The 19,685-nt window shown below is 36.9% G+C and overlaps 2 protein-coding genes across 3 annotated transcripts; both read left to right on the plus strand.

Annotated features, from left to right (window-relative positions):
* Positions 1–1,440: 1,440 nt before the first annotated feature.
* Positions 1,441–5,858, plus strand: LOC107605438 (phospholipid hydroperoxide glutathione peroxidase, chloroplastic). Its single transcript, XM_016307319.3, has 6 exons — positions 1,441–1,836; positions 2,354–2,430; positions 2,813–2,874; positions 3,615–3,733; positions 3,809–3,976; positions 5,494–5,858. Exons 1-6 carry the CDS (start codon positions 1,576–1,578, stop codon positions 5,521–5,523), a joined length of 717 nt encoding a protein of 238 aa, XP_016162805.1. The 5' UTR covers positions 1,441–1,575; the 3' UTR covers positions 5,524–5,858.
* A 611-nt stretch (positions 5,859–6,469) lies between these two features.
* Positions 6,470–19,094, plus strand: LOC107605439 (Major facilitator superfamily protein). 2 transcript variants are annotated; one of them, XM_016307321.3, is made up of 5 exons: positions 6,470–6,957; positions 7,044–7,385; positions 14,477–14,578; positions 17,931–18,101; positions 18,405–19,094. In XM_016307321.3, the coding sequence occupies exons 1-5, from the start codon at positions 6,634–6,636 to the stop codon at positions 19,002–19,004; spliced, it is 1,539 nt and encodes a 512-aa protein (XP_016162807.1). In that variant the 5' UTR covers positions 6,470–6,633; the 3' UTR covers positions 19,005–19,094. The 2 variants fall into 2 exon arrangements, with proteins under 2 accessions (XP_016162807.1, XP_016162806.1); XM_016307320.3 differs by having other exon boundaries at positions 6,521–6,957; positions 17,919–18,101.
* The last annotated feature ends 591 nt before the right edge of the window (positions 19,095–19,685 follow it).

Here is a 19,685-nt window from a genome sequence, read left to right on the forward strand (position 1 = left end):
TAGTCATTAGTAACAAATCTTTTTGGATAATCGTTGGTGATTATACTTCCATTGTGTAAAAAGTTATGCAAATTTGGATTGGTTTTATTATTATTATTTTTGTTGGGTATTGAAACGGGACTGTATTGGTTATTATCTAGACGATCATAACCGAAGCAGAAGGATCTTTTAAGTCGGGTGGAGCCAATGGACCACAATTCTAGGGGACTCGATCTACTTCCTTTAATCCGGTTGATCCATTCAAGAGAGGAAAAGACACTTCTAATTTATTGGGCCAAGTCGTACAAAAAAGTCCAGTTTGACTTCCCATTTTTTTTATAATTAAAAACTCGCAAGGTTCGTCAGTACAGTTAGAGAGTCTCGGCAACAAGTAAAACGATACCAACAACTACCAAGATACAACACCAAGAGAGGAGATCAGTTCCAATACAGGAACAGAAGACAACACTACAACCAACAAAAGCCCAAACTTAAAATTGTTAGACCTGTATAGGAAGTAGAACATAGGAACAAATTTTACTAAGTTTTTTTTTTTTTTTTGGTTTACCCAAACGGTATCCCCCAACCCGACAGGTTGAAGACTAAATTTTACTAAGTTATTATGTCTATATGTCGGACACATTTTAGACATAATATTTGTTTGACGTGTGTTTTTTTATGTCAAAATATGTCTTAAAAACATAAAAAAAATATTTTTAGTTTGAGCACATTTAAATATGAGTCAGTATATTCAATTTTATTTTTAACTAATATTTTTAAAATAAATTTAAAAATTATATATATTATTATTTATTAAAAAAATATTTTAAATACTATCATTATAAAATATTAAAAATACTTAAAAATGTTAGTTTGTATTTTAATATTAATAAAATAATATTATAATTTATGTTTTATACTTATATTTTGGTTGTCTACGGTATCTTTCAGTTCGACAAGTTAAAGACTAATTTGTCACGGATTAGAGTTCTATTTAAAAATTTGTCGCTAGCCAATGAGTTACTATATATATAAGACGAGATTCAAATCTTCGATATTTATTTAAACGGACGAGTGAGTTGACCATTTGACTAATCCAAATTGGTTAGGTTATATATGTATATAGTATACAAATTCCCATTGTGACACTTCCCTGATTATTCATTAATGCAAAGACTTTCCAATTTCTACTTTCTACTTTCCACTTTCCACTTTCCAGTTGGCTTTTGATTCGACACTTTCCCTCTAAAATGATTTTACTTTAAATAAGCATATTTTTTCTTACTTAAACGGTTAAACCCATCCTTCCATAGGAATATTTAATCCTCACATGTAAAATTAAGAAATATAAAAAAATTGCCACAATGGTCAGAGGCACACTAATTTACTCTCCTTAGTCATTAATCATTATCCAAATCCAAAAAATAAATTATAGAAGAGGGTTTGTGTTGTTCACGTGTAGCCACAAGTAACCTATAACATAATAGTGACTGAGAATGCCCCAAGTCTCACACTCACAAATTCATTTCCATTCGCATCAAAACCCACACTCACCAATAACAACTAACTATTCAACTTCATCAATTCTCTGCAAAAATGGCTTCTTCTATGGCTTTCTCTGCCACCACCTTCTTCACTACTACTCAAGCTAGAACAGCAAATTCAAATTCTTCTTTTTCTTCGCCATCTATTCCCTTTATCAAACCCTCCTCCTTTGGTTCCTCCAAGTCAGCGTTTTTTCAAAATGGGTTTTCTTTGAACTCATCCAATCTTCCTGGGTTTGTAGTAAAGCCTCGATCTTTTTCAGTTAATGCAAGAGCAGCCACTGAGAAAACCATATATGATTTTACAGTCAAGGTATCAAGTTCCATTCCTTCATACTCTTCATTTGATTATTATAAAGTGCTTTTTTCTATTTTGTTAATAAGAAAAGGATTTTGGGGGTTAATCTTATATTTTAGCTATGTACTTGTGGAATTTGAATTTGGTGCGGGAAGTAATATGGATGGCTTAACTTGGAGGGTGCCAGGAATTGTTATTTGTTAGAAGAATTTCTTAAGATGCATTTAGAATTTGTTTGGTAAGTGCTTTTAGAAAGAAAATATAGAAACACTTAGACCGAGATAAGATAAAACAAGATAAGAAAGTTGTATCTTTGACTCTCTCTTCACTGCCCCAATTGTCAATGGATAAAAATTTGGATATTTTCCTCTAGGACAAAAGTATTTTAGCTTTTTCTCCGGTATATGAAAGTTTAGGTATGTTCAGCACCAATCTGTCATTCTATCTTACTAGTGTCAGGCTATTAGCTCATCCTACTAGTGTTCTCTCTCTCTCTCTCTCTCACAGGATGTTTTTCATGGTCATGGTGCAGGATATTGATAAAAAGGATGTTCCTCTTAGCAAGTTTAAGGGCAAGGTTCTCTTGATTGTCAATGTTGCTTCAAGATGGTATGGACTATGGACTGTCATCAAACATATCTAGTTATTAACCTTAGTGAAAAATGCTTTACCTTACTTATAAACGAGTGTAACAAAGAAAATTGGACTTTTTTGGGGTCTATAATCAATAAATTAAAGAGATATTAAAGATACTAACTTTCCTTATTAGGGTGTTAGGCATATTGTTAGGCACATTTGTTTGTAGGAAATACCGAACTGATACCTTAGTCTACAAATCTTAATTGTGCTATGGCCTAATTTTTCCTCTTTTGATGGATGCTTCTTCCTTGCCATATCTTACTCAATGTGAACATGAATATCAAATCCATAGCTGAAATTATGATTTCTGGACAGTTCTGATTAAACTGAATAACATTACTTTGAATGACAGTGGTTTGACATCATCGAACTACTCGGAACTGGCACGCTTATATGAGAAATATAAAAATAAAGGTATGTTATGCATAGAGCCATAGAGGATAGTTATTTGCTTGGTGAGCATGACAAATCAAATGGTCATGCTCCCTGCACTTCAACTTGATGTTTCTACAGTGCAATTTTTTTGTTCTGAAAAAATCTAGTTCCTTTGCAAATCATTCTGCTTTGCCTTTTTGGAATTTTTTATTTACAGTGGGGTGCGGTTTTGGGGGGTGAGGTTGTAACATTGTAAATAATTAGAATAGAAGTGCTGTAGTCCTCTATATGTGTCTATAATAAGGACTCCATGGAATATTTTAAGAACCATTTGCGGATAGTGGTTAAGACCACAAAAGAGAAAGAAACACAAGATTTACAAATTATTTATCTTACATTGTTGCCAGGTATGACCAAGTGAAGTGGGATGTATTACATTCTTCCTTATCTATACCAAGTGCATCTTAAGCTACTTATTAATATAGGTGGCGTAAGAGATTGAAAATTACTAACTTAGTATGGGTAGAAAATGGGTAAATTTGGCCTTGGATGCATCTTTGATCTCTTCATATTTGAAGAACTTTTGTGGTTTCCTTTAATTTTTTTTTTAAAAATAGAATATGAAATTTCCAGGTAGGAGATTGAAAAGTGACTTAAAAAGTTAAAATCCAACTTTATGCATCATCGAAGTCTTATTGTTTCTCTTGCACACAGCTCTAAACTGTACTTGAAAAGTAATATATTTTCTCATCAACACCACTTATGGAGTTTCTTTCCAGGTTTGGAGGTTCTAGCATTCCCCTGCAATCAGTTTGGTATGCAGGAGCCTGGATCTAACCAAGAAATTAAGCAGTTTGCTTGCACTCGATTTAAAGCAGAATTTCCCATTTTCGATAAGGTTTGGTATTGTTTTTCTCCGTTCAGTAGTACGGTTAAATTTGAATAAGCAACCTAGTAAAGTTTTGTACAACAGGTTGATGTGAATGGACCATTTACGGTTCCAGTTTACCAGTTTCTGAAATCAAATGCTGGAGGCTTTCTAGGTGATCTTATCAAGTGGAACTTCGAGAAGTTCTTGGTTGATAAAAATGGTAAAGTTGTTGAAAGATATCCGCCAACTACCTCACCTTTCCAAATTGAGGTATGTTAAGCACTCCCCTGGTCCTCGAGATTCAGTTTGTAGTTGTTACAATGATGTTGAATTTGTTAATTAATAAGGTACGTAAGATCAAAGGTTAGGGTTCTTGATGTTCATTAAATAATTGGGATATCTAGCACTAAAATTCAGAGTTGAAACTTTAATGCGGAAGACTTCACTACCAGATCCTAAAGTTTGAATTTCATCCGCGTGGCATTTCCTGTAACTTAAGTGTTATAATAATCTCCACATACTATCTTCAAACTTAGGATAAACGTACTGGAGGAGATTATCTATTTCATTCTACCCATGAAGTACCGAATTTTAATTTAGAGATATGATCTATTACTGTTGGGTTTGGTTTTGTCATATCAGTGGAGAAATTTGGTTCTAGCTCACTTTTTCTTCTATGTTGGGTTTGTTAAAGATAAACAATTCCTTGGAAATGTGTTATTTTACTAAGAGCGATGGTCTTTTAATGAAGACTGAGAGCCATTCATACAATGTTTCTATTTTGAAGAAGTGTTCAGCAGAAAGTGCTCCTTAATTGATGCTAATGACCAATAGCAGAGACGTTAGAGACCATAGTTAGCTGTGAAGTTCATAGCTTATAGCATCATTTTAGTGATGCTTACTATGAGCTCATATCCGCAAATGATGACAATATCCTCTTTTACCAACGCGTAATTTTGTCAGTTCTTAAAAAGGCTTGGTACTTGAAATGAGGAATCTTGAGTTCTTGGCTAATCATACATGATGGTTGTTTTCATAGAAACCACACTAAATTAGGCAAGTAATACTAATAGTGTGTATTATTCAAACCTTAAGACAGATATCAGTGTGATATCAGGATAAGAGAGGAAGAATGTGCAGAACTTTGACCCAGGAATATTGTGAATGAACGGATTCTTGTAAATTGGATTAGATTTCATCAAGGGAAAGGCGAAAATGGCACTTACCCCCTTAGAATACAGGCTATGTGCACTTTAGGCCCTACAATTTATAAGTAAAGTTGAACCATTAAACTTTTGAGTGTGAATTTTAGTCAAAATAACTATATTATACCCCGAACATTAGGTCATGTGCAAATCGACCCGGGAAGTTTTTTGAATGTGCAACTCAATATCAATAAAGTTTAGGGATCAATTTTCACTTTTCTCTGTGTTAAAGTTCAAAGAATTAGAATGCTCTCATCCCTTTCATAATTTTGATGTCTACCACTCTTGCTTTTTATATTTTGGTTGACATGTCGATATGTAAATAATTGTCGCGACAACTTCTGATGAAATACTAGAATGCCAAGTGAGGCATAGACACTGTTACTCATCGGACCCAAAGTTCCACCACCTTGGATATCTTCTCTTATAGGCACAGTATTTTGAGATTTATTTGCAGTCCAAAGAAACTTTTCTCCATATATTCGTGCAAACATGTTTAAGGATGTCACAAACATGTGCTATTATTATACTAAAAGCTCTTAGAAAAAGGCTTACCCCTTTTTTTTTTTTAACATTCTTCAGAAGGATATCCAGAGGTTACTTGCTGCATGAGTTGGAATCAAGAGACACAGGATGAGTACACGTAGGAGCAAGAGCCGAGCAATACTCTCATGTTACAGACGATGAATAATTTCTATTATTATCAATCAAATTTTAGTTTTGTTGACTTTACTAATGTGATTACCAATATAGAGAAGTCAAGTTACATGTTACTAGCAAATGAAAATAAATAAACTGGTAATAGAAATGGGTATAGATTTGCTTCTTTTATTTTTCCTCGAAAGAAATCTTTGGTATGAGAACTTTTACTGATCTTGTTATCTCTTGATTAGGAGGTAAATATGAGATCAGTATGGGAATAAAAAGTTTCAAATTTTTTAAAATCATTTCATGGGTTTTTTTTTTTTTATTTTAATCCTAATGGATTATACATGATTTAGCCACAAATGTACCAATCCCATAAATTAAGTCAATTTTTTTCGGACATACAACAAAAATGCTATCTTTTTAGTGTGGAAAGAGGGCCTGAGCCCAAAGAAGAAACAAGGCAAGGCATAGCAGCCCTTGCAATATCATCAAACAATTAGACAAAAACAATGCAACTGGAAGCTTGGAACTTTAGTTGAAGTGGTAAATCACGGCGTCTTTTAAAATTTAATGTGCTGCACTCATGTTTTAAAATTTGACGAGACGAAGTAGTGAATAAAAACTCTTGGGTGAATTTGTGATATTGTAATACATAGAATTAAGAATTGTCTAATCCATTTGAAAAGAGAAAAAAGAAAAATGGTTTGGTGCTTCATTACTTGGTCTTTCAATTAAAATAATGTTGGGATTTCAAATCAAAAGCATGATAGTGTGATGGTATGGCGAGCTATTGTATATTTGTATTGGCTGTGGATACCCCTAAAAAATAAAATAAAATAATTAGACAATAAACAAAGAAATTTCACCAGACAAGATCTCCCTTATTGAAAACTCTACAAATTACTATTTTGGCAAACAAATAATATAAATGCAAATACTATATAACCAGATCCGGAGACTTTGACTGAAACACACTCGGAAGTCTCAAAGTCCCAATCAACCTTCAATATAAGCAAGCAAGCAAAGCAATAACATAAACATTGACTCTCAGACTCCCACTCCTAAAACCAAACCATGTCATCAATTACTACTCAAACAAACCATGAGCAAAGCCAAAACAATGACCCTCCTCCTCCCAACACCCATTTCTTCACAACAAAACCCAAACATAACAAAACCGTTATCCTTCAAACCATAACTCAACCATTTCAATGGCTCCAAAACCTCTCAACCCAGCTAAACCCAACCTTCATCCTCGGAATCTTCCTCATCCACGGCCTCCAACAAGGCTTCACCGGCTCCTTCTTCCGCGTCGCCGCCGACTACTACTGGAAAGACATCCAGAAGCTCCAACCCTCACTCGTCCAAATCTTCGCCGGAATCTACTTCATCCCATGGGTACTGTCCTACGAACGATTGTATAAAATTCTAGATTCTACGCCAATAAAATATTCTATAATTATTTTCCGTCGTATTCATAACAGGTATTCAAACCCCTATGGGGAATCCTCACCGATGCTTTTCCGATCAGAGGATACCGGCGGCGACCATACTTCATCGGCGCTGGAGTGATCGGTACGGTTTCGGGGATGGTGCTGGCGGCGAAAGGGGAGATGGCGGCGGGAGCGGCGCTGGCTTGCTTCGTAGGGGTTTCAGCGTCAATGGCGATTGCTGAGGTCACGATTGACGCATGTATCGCGAGGAATAGCATTGAAGTGAGATCTCTGGCGCCTGATTTGCAGAGTTTGTGTTCGTTTTGTTCTTCTTTTGGTGCTCTCGTTGGCTTCGTTTCTAGTGGTTTTTTTGTTCATCATCTTGGACCTCAGGTAAAGTAAAACTTATCAAATTTTATTTATTAGAAAATACTAAAAAGTCATTTGAATTTGACAAAATAAATATTTTAAATACCATTATTGGCACCTTTTTTTTTTTTAAACAAAATAAGCTCAACACAGAATAGTGGAACAATGAACTTTAATAACAAGTGCTACATAGAATTATACAATTCCTGTCAACTATCAAAAGGATCACTATCAGTCCATTCTTCGTAGCTCAGAAATGTCCGCTTTATTACTATGTCAACACCTGCTTCTTTATTATTGAATATCCTCGCATTACGTTCCACCCAGACATTCCAGATCACAGTGAAAAACCCAATAAGCCACCTTTTCTGCTCCTGTTTTTGCTTATGCCTACCAGTCCAACTCTCAAACAGTTCCCTAATGGTACCAGGAATAGCCCAATCCTCCCCAAATCTCCTCAGCCAACTGCACCACACCTGCCATGTGAGGTCACATAGAAGAAACAAATGTTTGACCGATTCTATCTCCTTCTTACAAAGAACACAGATATTATCATTGGGCATAATAACACCTAGCCTACTCAATCTCTCTTTGGTATTCACTCGACCAACCAGCACGAACCATCCAAATAGCTCAATTCTCGAAGGCACCACTCCTCGCCAGACTGAACTTGTAAAGCTGTAGCTCGTTATCTCATCTGACAGAGTCTCGGATTGAAGTATCTGTACAACAGATCTGGTAGAAAATACCCCTTTACTCTCAAACTTCCATACCAGCTTATCCTCTGCATCAGCTGCCAACTTCACCGGCATTAACCTCTCATGAAACTGGCCAAGAAGATCCATCTCCCATTGAAACAACTCCCTTCTCCACTGGAAATTCCATATCCACTCAAGTCCATTCCAAAACCCACAATTCCCTATCATAGCTCCTTGTTGGTTTGAAATAGAATAGAGTCTTGGAAACGCCAGTTTCAAGGGTCCACCGTGCAACCAGTTATCCTCCCAAAACATAGTGCTCCTTCCATTACCTACCTCCATCGCCATGCCAGTCAGCATTTTGTCTTTTATTCGCTGCTCTATAATATTCAAATGGCAAATGTCTTTCCAAGGCCCTCCTTTAACCGGTAGCTGCTGATTTACTAGCATTATATCCGGGTTCAGGTTGTTACACGAGCAGACAATCTTTTTCCACAAGGGGCACTCCTCCTTTGAGAATCTCCACCACCACTTAAACAGGAGTGCTGTGTTTCGAATTACTGCATCCCCAATCCCCAAGCCCCCAACTTTTTTCGGCGCCTGAACCAGTTCCCACTTAACTAACGGGATACCCTCCTTACCATCCCCCTTACACCACATAAATCTCCTTTGCAAGGATATCAGCTTATCCGCAACCACCTTTGGCATTTTGTACAGACTAAGGTAATATATTGGAAGGCTATTTAGCACTGATTTAATGAGCACGAGCTTACCCGCTTTGTTTAATACTTTTGCTTTCCACAGGCTGAGTTTCTCTTCCACCTTATCTATTACCGGTTTCCAAGTCTTCACCATATGCGGATTTGCTCCCAAGGAAATTCCGAGATACCTAACTGGTAATACTGCTTGCTGGCACCCCAATATACCACACGCATGATCTATCCACTCCTGCTCACAATTCACCGATATCAGATTTGATTTATCAAAATTGATGCTCAACCCCGACATCAACTCAAAACACTGCAGCAGTCTCTTGTAGTTCACAATCGTCTCTGTCACCGGGGGACAAAACAATATCGTATCATCCGCAAATTGTAAATGCGACAATGCGATATTCTTTCCCCCAACTAGCAGCGGATCAATGCGGCCATTCCTGATAGCTTCTCCCAGCATCCGATGCAACACATCCACTACTAGCACAAACAGAAATGGAGAGAGGGGATCCCCTTGTCGGAGACCTCGCTCCATTTTAAACGGCTTGGATGGCGACCCATTTACCAGTACAAACATAGTGGCCGTAGTAAGACACTCCTTGACCCACAACCTCCAACGCTGTCCAAAACCCATTTTCTCTAACACTATATCCACGAAGCTCCATCTGACTCTATCATAAGCTTTATGAAAATCCAACTTTATAATTGCCGCTTTCTTTCTTCGTGACTTCAGCCAATGGACCGTCTCACAGGCGATGAGGGCACCGTCGTGAATCTTTCTGCCTTTCACAAATGCAGTCTGAGTCTCACCCACCAAACCTGGCATAACCGCTCTCATTCTTCTCACTAACACATTTGAAACCACCTTATACACACATCCCACTAAGCTAATCGGACGGAAATCCTTAATCTCTTTAGCCCCCACAAACTTTGGGGCTAGCGTCACCCAAGTTAGATTTACATCTGTAGGTAGCTTAGCCCTTTGGAAGAAATCCATGACTGCCTCCGTGAACTCCTGACCAATCTCTTCCCAGCAATTCTTAATGAAATTCATGTTATACCCATCACTACCCGGGGCCTTAGAAGACTCACAATCCCAAACTGCCTTCCTGATTTCCTCCACAGAAGGGATGACCTCCAAGGCGTCTGCCTCATCCCTACCAATTTGCTTCAACAACCCATCCCGTACACCAATCCTAGGAGCAGGCTCCTGCCGATACAACTCCTTGTAGAAACCCCTTATTGCATGCTTTATCCTTACTTGATTCCTTACAAGTCTCCCATGGATCATCAGAGTATCAATCCTGTTATTTCGCCTCCTAGCTGAGGCAATGTTGTGAAAATACCGGGTATTCCTGTCCATATCCCTAACATGTTTGGACCGAGACAACTGCTTCCAATGGATTTCCTTCCTAACGTACCACTTTCCACAAAATCTCACCAACGCCTTCCGTCTAGCCTCCGTTGTATTATCATAGATTCCTTCACTAACCTGATCATCCAGTTTCCTTATCTCATCCTCAAACTTCATAATCCTATTATCCATATCACCAAAATTATCCTTATGCCATTGTCTCAAAGGTGTCGTCAAGGCCTTCAGTTTACCAAGGAACGGAGTACCTCCCAATTTTCGCCATTCATTCTTTACTGTCAGTAGAAAACCCTCATGTGTAAACCAGGAATCCAAACTCCTAAACGGTCGAGGACCCTCTCTTACCCGTGTATCATCCACAATTAACGGGCAATGATCGGACAAGCCCCTTGGACCACCTCTCAGCCTAATGTCAGAGAATTCTTCCACTCATTCAATACTAACCATCACCCTATCTATTCTGCTACAAGACTGACCCCTGAACCATGTGTACTTCCTATCAGTAAGGGGTAAATCCACTAGCTGCATGTCTTGAACCCAACTTTTAAACTCTTCCGCCGAGACTGACAAACTCATCCCCCTTTTGCGATCCTCCACTTGTAAAATCTCATTAAAGTCTCCCAACAAACAGAAAGGAACCTGGCACAAACCCGCAATATAACTCAATTCCTCCCATACCACCCGCTTTTCTTCCCTCCCATGTGCCCCGTACACCAAACAATAGGCACACTGGAAGTTATTTTTTGTTAACACACCTTCAACGCACAACCACCTCTCCCCTTTATAACAATTACTTTTTTGAAACATCATATCATCCCACATCAACAGAAGCCCACCAGCTGCCCCAACAGATTCCACAAACTCCCATCCTACAGTACTACTTCCCCATATCCTGGCAACATCATATTTCAAAATAACCTCCTTTTTTGTTTCAATTAAGCCTAACATGTTCACATTATATTTCTTCTTTAATGTTTTTAACATGCTCAGTTTTCCGTCTCCCCCCAAACCCCTAATATTCCAACAACTCACAATCATTTAACCAAATTATTTCTCACCTTACATTTGTTCTTTGGACGACTCCTTCTTGCCTTTTCTTTTTGTTTCGCCAACTTCCGTTTCTCCGCTATCTTTGCATTCTCAGCTTGTAAAATACTCATAATATCCACATCTTCATCATATAACTCAACGCTTGATTCCACTGCCAGATTCCATGTAACCTCCGATTCCTTGAGTTGTGCTTCCTTAAAAATTATGTCGTCCTCTCTCTCTCTGGACTTTCCTTCATCTGCTTCCATGACCACCCCATTCCCAATTTCCCCCTCATCAATATTCAGCCCATGTATACCCATTTTTGCTTCACGAGTTGTCTCCAAGAACTTCTCAGACACCCCCAACCGGTCCCCGTGCATCGACTCACTCCCTGCAGCAGAACCTTCATGAAGAGCCCCTGCCCCTGCTTCGATCGCTCGCTTCCCCGCCCTTATCACCGTCCCGCAACCACCATCCATGCCCTCACCCGACCCCTGAGCTGTTACGTCGTGTATCTCAACCTCCGCGACGCGCGATACAGCCAGCGTCAGGGCCTCTGCATCAGAATCTTCATAATGAGCCCTTACTTCTGCAACGACTGCACTCTTCCCCACCCCTGTCACCGTCCCGCAACCACCAGCCATGCCCCCACCCGACCCCTGGAATGTTCCGCCATGGAGCTCAGCCACAGCTTCGCGGGATACAGCCAGCGGCAGGGCCCCTGCAGCAGAACCTCCATGAATAGCCCCTGCTTCTGCATCGACCGCGCTCTTCCCTGCCCCTGTCACCGTCCCGCAACCACCAACCATGCCCCCACCCGACCCCTGTACTGTTACGCCGTGGAGCTCAGCTACAGCTTCGCCCGATACGGCAAGCGTCAGAGCCGGACTCATCTTCCTTGCCCCTGCGTCGTCTTCTCCATTTCTCCCACAGGTGAGCACCGGTACTCGGATTTCACGCCCAATCGGAGCCAGAGACTCAATCGCACTCCTCCCATCAACCCCTGCCCGCTCTCGCTGCACATGGGTTAGGGTTCCAGTGACCCGGTTTGCCACTAGCCAGCCTATCCCAGGCCCAATTGCGTTCCCCAAATCCAATCCCACATCCTGAATACCGCATGGCCCACATCCCTGCTTCATAGTTATTGGGTTTAGATGACTTAGGCCCAACTCATGCTCTCCTATGCAGCACACCTTTTCTTTTGATAATAGCTGGCCCAAACTAAATGACCCGTTTGGTATAACATTCACTCCCGGCTCCCTTCCTTCCTCAGTATACATCCCCTGTGTAACCGTTTTCTCAGAATCTTCCTCATCACTACCAGATCCCTCCGTAACTGCCTTACCTTGATTCTGTGTACAACTCACTGAATCCGTTGCATCACCAAGATTTTTGAAATTCGAAAACTTAACGTTCACATCATTGAATAACACCTCCGGAATTACTATTCTATCCTTCCCACAGTCTCCCTCCGGCAAACTACCGGTTATCAGGTCTGCCGCCGGATCCCAATGCACCACCGTCTTTGCCTGTCTATTTTCACAGTAACCGTCATCGTCCCTCTCACCCTGGTCTGTTATCCTCTCCAACAAACCCTTAGTCCCAACAGCCTCCAACCTCACCTCTTTAACAAACACAGTAAACTCCTTATTCCCAATAGCAATATTGACCTACTCCCTAATGTCATCCATTTCGCCAGTAACAACTTGAAATTTTCCCACCCTAAAAGAAACCCCTTCTCCTTCTGGAACATCATAGTGAAGAACTTCTCCCCATAATCTTCCTACCGCTTTAAATGATTCTAGTGACCAGACATGAAGAGGCATTCCATAACATTCCAACCACACTTTACGAGACACACATCGTTCCGACTCATCCCATCGCCGGATCCGATGAAAAACTTGCAGCATAGTATCCAATTTAAAGGTATACGCCTCATCAGCATGCTCCACAGTGTCGAACGTTACTAACACTTTAGTCTCCCCGATCTCCCTCACGTCCTCTACATGATGCCAGTTGGTACGGATGACTCTAGTCAAAGACCGGAGTGCCATAGGCTTCAGTGTATAGCCCACTAAGCTCCTTACCAACCAGTTCATATTCTCTGCTTCAATAGGTATTTCGACCCTTTTCTTGCATCCATTGCTCTGCTGAACATGCAGTCTGCCACCTTCTTGTGTTTCTTCTGCCACAGGATTAACAACCTCCTCATGAGGCTTAGGAATAAACCCTGGCCTCCGTTCCGCTATCCGTCGAGATGCCACATTCACCTGTTTGTCCCCCGCCTGCCAATTCCTACGATACTTGGCTTCCCTCACAGAAATAATTCTACCACGTAGCCTGAATTGGTTCATCTCTGCTATAGCCTTCAGAGCACCCCCTTTTGTTGTATATCGAACAAAGGCAAATAGGTACAGCATTGCACCCTTTTGTTTCCTGCTGAGATAGACATCGTTAATCCTCCCCGTCCAACAGAATAGCTGGAACAACTCTCTCCTGGATACATCCTCCGGCAGATTATCCACAAACACAGAAAAAGAATCCTTCTCCAACCGATGATATTCCTCTCTATTCCAGATTCTCGGATCCTTCAATCGTGAATAGGAGCCCCGTATCCCACCCCCACTTGTGTTTCCCCCCCTTTCAATCTCTCGGTCACTCATCCTCACAGATATTGTTAGATTCACAATTTCACACTTGTACCGGTTTCCGCTCAAGCACGCTTAACTGCGGAGTTCTGATAGGATCCAGTGCATTAGTGCTGGTATGATCGCTCTTTGGGGGTTAAATATGTTACAAGCTAAGAAGTGTAACCAAAATGCAGATACAAAAACTATTGATCATCTTCAATTGCCAAAAACCATTATTGGCACCTGTTTGACTGTTTCGCCAAAGGAGCCATCGATTTTGACAAATGAACGAAGCTAGATCTAAATATTTTGTATTTGTATGAACATACCCTAACGAATGAATATTTGGTAGGATAATGTTAATTATAAAGTTAAAAAGGGAACAACTAATAATTACAATTAAAAAGTCCTGATTGATTTTTATGGAGTCTGTTTTTGTTTTTCATATGAGGGCAATTAATTTTTTTAAAATGTAATTAGATTTAATTTTTCATATGAATTATCTAACAATTATATTTGTTTTTTTAACTATTTATAATTTACACAATAAATATAAAAAAATAATTATTTTTTATCGGAATTAAATTAATACTATTATTGGTTGTTGCTTTTTTTAAAAAATTGTATAATTAGCATTTCCCTATATCTTCTACTTGTGTATATATTGTAGGGATCACTGGGTATTGTGGCGGTTCCTCCAGCTTTAACAATTTTGCTGGGATTCGTGATTTATGAACGCAGAACAGATGCCTTGCATAATGAAAAGAAGCAGGTTTGACCACGTTTTCTCCTTTCGACCTCCCAAAAATTTAGCTTGCTTTGTCCTAAAATTGTTAATTCATGATGGCACAAATACGAGAAGAGCACAAATAGCTTTTTCAATTTTTTATTCGCAAACACATGTAGTGGTTAAAATATAAAAAATATATTTTATTTTTTAAAATACAAAATATTTAAATTTTTTAAAAAGATTTAGACGTTCATATTTTAAAAAAATATATTTTTGTATTTTTTAATTAATCAATAACTTATTTACTTTTTAAGATAAAAGACTAAAAATCTATTTATCGTTTTCTCTAAAATAATTAACGTTCTGGTTGTTATAATTGATAGATCACAAAAGGTCCAGTTGCGTTAGATACCATATTTTTATTTGTTTTATGTCTAAATTTTCTCCAATAAAATTTAATTTCCTTTACATTTTTCTGAAATTTAATTTAAGGAGCTTAGACCATAATATACCTTTGCTGTGAAGGAGGCCTCTCCTTTTTCGTGTTATATGCTGAGAGAGATTATCAAGAGTAGGATGCACATGTTTAGGATTGGCTTAGTTTTCATTTTTTATTTTTAGTTTTAATATTTTTATTTTAAAATAAAAAATAAAAATAAAAAATCAAATTCTGTTATTTTTATTATTTTTTATTCTTCAATAGAACCTAAAAAATTATGATATTGACAATTTAACTTTTAAAAAATATATATACATAAGTAATTCGTAAAAGATGAATAATATTTTAACTAATATCTCTAAAAAAAAAATAATTTAATATATATATCATTAAATCATCTCTTAATAATTAATTAGAATTAATTGGACCGGAAGTTGCCGTGCGTTTAATTTAAAATGTGCATCAGTCAAATTTCATAGTTTTTTAGGTAAAACACCTCCATAAACCAAAAAGACATGGATTTTACGTAAATTTTCTAAATCAAAATTCGTTACGTGCATATTTCAGAATATATTTTTATATAAATTGAATTGATGTAATTCGATTTAGGCGTATAAATAGTAAATCGAATTGATTAAATTTGAATTACTAGCAATAAGAGTAAATCAAATTGACAATTTAATTTAACATGATGTAAATTTGCTTTAAGATAAATTGATCCTATCAAATTCGATTTATGTGCAAAAATGTACTAATTGCATAAATCGAATCCTGTATTTTAATACCCAACAAATCAACAATTATATCTAGGTGCGATCTGTGGTGGCCACAAATTTGCTGTGGCTATGATGTCTATGCTAGTTGCTACAATTATTTCTTTACACGTAAACAAAAAGGATTTTCTTTTCTTTAACTTCTATATTGTTAATCACGAACACTAAGCAGGGACGGTAAATATTTGGTGGTTGATAAATTTTTAAATAATACAAATTTATGTTAGAAAAATTAAAAAGAAATAGAAATCTTATACAACTTACTGTTACACCCTCAACCGTTTTTTTTTTTTTTTTTTTTTTTTGGACGTGACACCCTCAACCGTTTAACCATGGCTACCTGCAACACTTTTTTTTTTGGACAAGGCTTTGGCCAAAATCCGACCCAGACTAGAAACCAATCATAACCTGAACACCCCGACCCGGTATCCAAACGATAACCCTCCAATACTGTAACACATTTTGATCTCTAGCTTCCTCTTAACGGATCTTTACGTGGGAGCAGACCATTGGTGTGCATCCATGGTGACTTGACTCCCTCCCGCCGAACGTGCTTCGACATAGGCGCTTCATGGATTTCCATTACTACGTGTGCTATGTCGGCTGCTGTTACCACTGAAATCCTCCGTCCTCTCTTGCGGTCTTTGTCCTTGCTGAATGTCTTCGTAGAGATGCTCATCTGGTTGATGAAGAAACTGCGATCCGGCGTTGCTTTTGCTATCTGTTATGCACAGGTCGCATGATTTGACATTTCTAACCTTGGCATATCACCTAATAGCTATCGTATCTCTACGGTAAAACAACAAAATTTGACCGTGCTTAATCTTGCCAAGACAACTTAACCACACTAAAGAACACTCTACTTGCCACCATAGCCACAGGCACCGTAGATGCAGCCTTATATTTATATAGAGTCAATGCTAAATCAAATTCGAGAAAGTCTAGGAGCCAGTAAATTTTAGGGTTTTTAGCCATCAATTAGTTATCAATGATGTTTTTAGTAGTGTGTGATTGCATCTAATAGTGTAGAATCATTTAATTTCCTTTTGATGGTTAAGTGTTGGTCAGAATTTAACAAAAGTGCTAGTCCCTAGCACTCATCAAATTCAATTAGTTCGATAATGCGACTCTATGAAAAAAAATTGCATTTTATAAATTTTAAAATTTTTTATTATAGTATAAATTAGTAATGAGTACATTACAAATTTTTATAGTATTCATGATAACATTTTTTAAAATTTTATAAAAATATTTAATTTAAAATTGTTATGATGAGTACCATAAAAATTTGTAATGTATTCATTACTAATCTATACATAATAAAATTTTTTTAAACTTTATAAAATGCATTTTTTTCATAGACTCGCGTTATCGAACTAATTGAATTCGATTTAACATTAACTCCATATAAATATAATTGTTAGTGTATCAAAAATTCAAAATACAGTAAATTGAATTTCATTCGTGCATTTTGCACATAAATCGAAGAGTAATGCTAGGGGACCAGCAACTTTTGTGATTGGTAGCCATCAAATAGTCATCAATGATAATTTAATGGTGTGAGATTTCATCTAATGACTCACTTTTCTCTGCTGGTTACATGCTGGCCAAAATTCAATAAAATTGCTGGCCCCTAGACTTTTCCTTAAATCGAATTTAACCGCTTCAAATTGTATATATGCATGCTAAATCGAATCATATCAATTCGATTTTACCCTTATAGTTAGTAATTCAAATTTGATCAATTTGATTTATTACTTGTATGCCTAGATCGAGTTGCATCAATTCGATTTATATAAAAATATGCTCTGTGACATGCACGTAACAAATTTTGATTTGGAGATTCACGTAAAATCCATCTCCCTTTGGTCTATGAAGGTGTTTTATCCTAGTTTTGTTTGTTAGGGTAAACTATTAACACCCTCCCTCCCCCAATCTCCAAATTACTAGAATGCCAGACAAAATAATCTTTACTTTTGTTAACGATAAAATATTCTCTTAATATTTAAAAATGCTACAAAAATACCCAATTATAAAAAAAAGATTTTTCTTTATGAAATAGACTGATATAAAAATGAAAATGTCAATGTGACATCTATTACATCCTAAATCCCGTTAGTATTGTATGTTTAATTTGCTAGCCAGATGATCTTACTAATAACTTAATAAGACATTTTTGCAGGCAGTGGAGGGAGTAGGAACAAAAATTAGAATTATGTACAAAACAATGAGACACCCTCAAGTATGGAAGCCTTCTCTCTACATTTTTCTCTCCTTGGCTCTTAGTGTAACCACTCATGAGGGACATTTTTACTGGTATACTGATCCAAAAGCCGGCCCTGCATTCTCTAAGGTTACCATTATATCAAATGTTATTCCGATTTGCACTTTATTTACCATTAAATAGAATATAAATTTTATTTAAATTAAACTCACATTCCATTTAACATTGTATCTCATTATATATGTGCACATATTACGACTGTTTTCCTTTTCTTATTTTTGGGAGTAACTATTATTTCTAATTATAAAAAATTTAAGCTTCAATAATTATAATAATCAATAATCATGAAAGATGTAAATTAACTTGATAGCACAGGAAAAGCAATTTTCTGCAAGATAATACTATTTTCTTACAAGATTGTTTTATATGCAGGAGTTTGTTGGAGAGATATATGCAGTAGGTGCATTTGCTTCAATACTTGGTGTCATGATCTACCACAAGGCTCTAAAAGACTACCCATTTAGAACCTTAATATTCTATGCACAACTCCTATATACGATTTCTGGGGTAATAGACCTATTCTTCATCCTCCGTTGGAACCTAAAAGTTGGAATCCCTGATTACATCTTTGTGATCATAGAAGAATCATGCACAAGAATCACAGGCAAAATTAAGTGGATGCCCATGTTGGTTCTAAGCACACAATTGTGCCCTTTGGGAATTGAAGGCACATTTTTTGCATTGTTAATGTGCATTGATAGCATTGGTGGGTTAATTTCCAAATGGGGTGGAGGGTTGCTTCTTCATGCGGTTAATGTCTCTAGGACTGATTTCACTAACCTATGGTTCGCTGTGTTTATAAGAGACTTGCTTAGATTTGGGACACTAGCTTTTGTTTTCCTTGTACCTAAGAAAGGTCAATCTGAGGGGTTGCTCCCTTCTGAACTTTCCGGAGAGAATGTGAGTAGTGATGGCAATGTGGATGAAGAAACCTTAGAACTTGTCCCCACCAATGTAAAAAATGAAGTATAGCTAGATAGTAACATTTTTATTTGTTACAATGATTATGCAAATATATATTTTTTTCACCCACTTTATAAGAGGAGACACTATCAATTTAATTACGGCAGTTTGAGGTACACCTATCATAATTCTTATGTAATATATAAGTAAAAGAGGACTGTTAACGACAACAGGTTTTGTGATTTATAGCCATTAATTAATTATTATTAGTATTTTTAATGGTATGAGATTATTTTTTTTTATTAATTAAGTGTTGGCCAAATTTTAATAAAAATACTGGCTTCCTAGATTTACAGTAAGTAAAATTCACTTAATTTAATTAATATTTTTTATGTAATTAATGTCCTTTCTTATTACATTATTTTACCACAATAATTTGCTCTAGTTGTACTTTCTATATATTCATCTAGTCATATATTTTTAGATTTAATGCATTATTCCTACAATTAAAATATTAAAATATTTTTTATTTTTATATTTAGAAATTAACTTTCACTACCCTAGTTAAAAATTTCACAACCCAATTGTTATGTATGTGTAGTATATAAAATGTTTTAATAGGCATGAAAACTTTTTAGAAAAAAAAATTTTTTTTTTGATGCATTAACAACATAACATAATGAATTTTATAAAATTATCTAATTAAATTTATATATGTTAATGACTTTTAAAGTAATAAATTTAAAAATA

Source organism: Arachis ipaensis, chromosome B6 (assembly GCF_059453495.1).
Source record: "Arachis ipaensis isolate K30076 ecotype BB chromosome B6, ASM5945349v1, whole genome shotgun sequence".
In the NCBI taxonomy this organism is placed as follows: Eukaryota; Viridiplantae; Streptophyta; class Magnoliopsida; order Fabales; family Fabaceae; genus Arachis; species Arachis ipaensis.

Coding starts and splice junctions, on each gene's coding strand:
- LOC107605438 (XM_016307319.3), top strand. CDS start 1,576: ATGGCTTCTTCTATGGCTTTCTCTGCCACCACCTTCTTCACTACTACT. Junction 3,734..3,808: donor AATTTCCCATTTTCGATAAG/GTTTGGTATTGT, acceptor TTTGTACAACAG/GTTGATGTGAATGGACCATT. Junction 3,977..5,493: donor CCTCACCTTTCCAAATTGAG/GTATGTTAAGCA, acceptor AACATTCTTCAG/AAGGATATCCAGAGGTTACT.
- LOC107605439 (XM_016307320.3), top strand. CDS start 6,634: ATGTCATCAATTACTACTCAAACAAACCATGAGCAAAGCCAAAACAAT. Junction 6,958..7,043: donor GAATCTACTTCATCCCATGG/GTACTGTCCTAC, acceptor TATTCATAACAG/GTATTCAAACCCCTATGGGG. Junction 14,579..17,918: donor TGCATAATGAAAAGAAGCAG/GTTTGACCACGT, acceptor TAACTTAATAAG/ACATTTTTGCAGGCAGTGGA.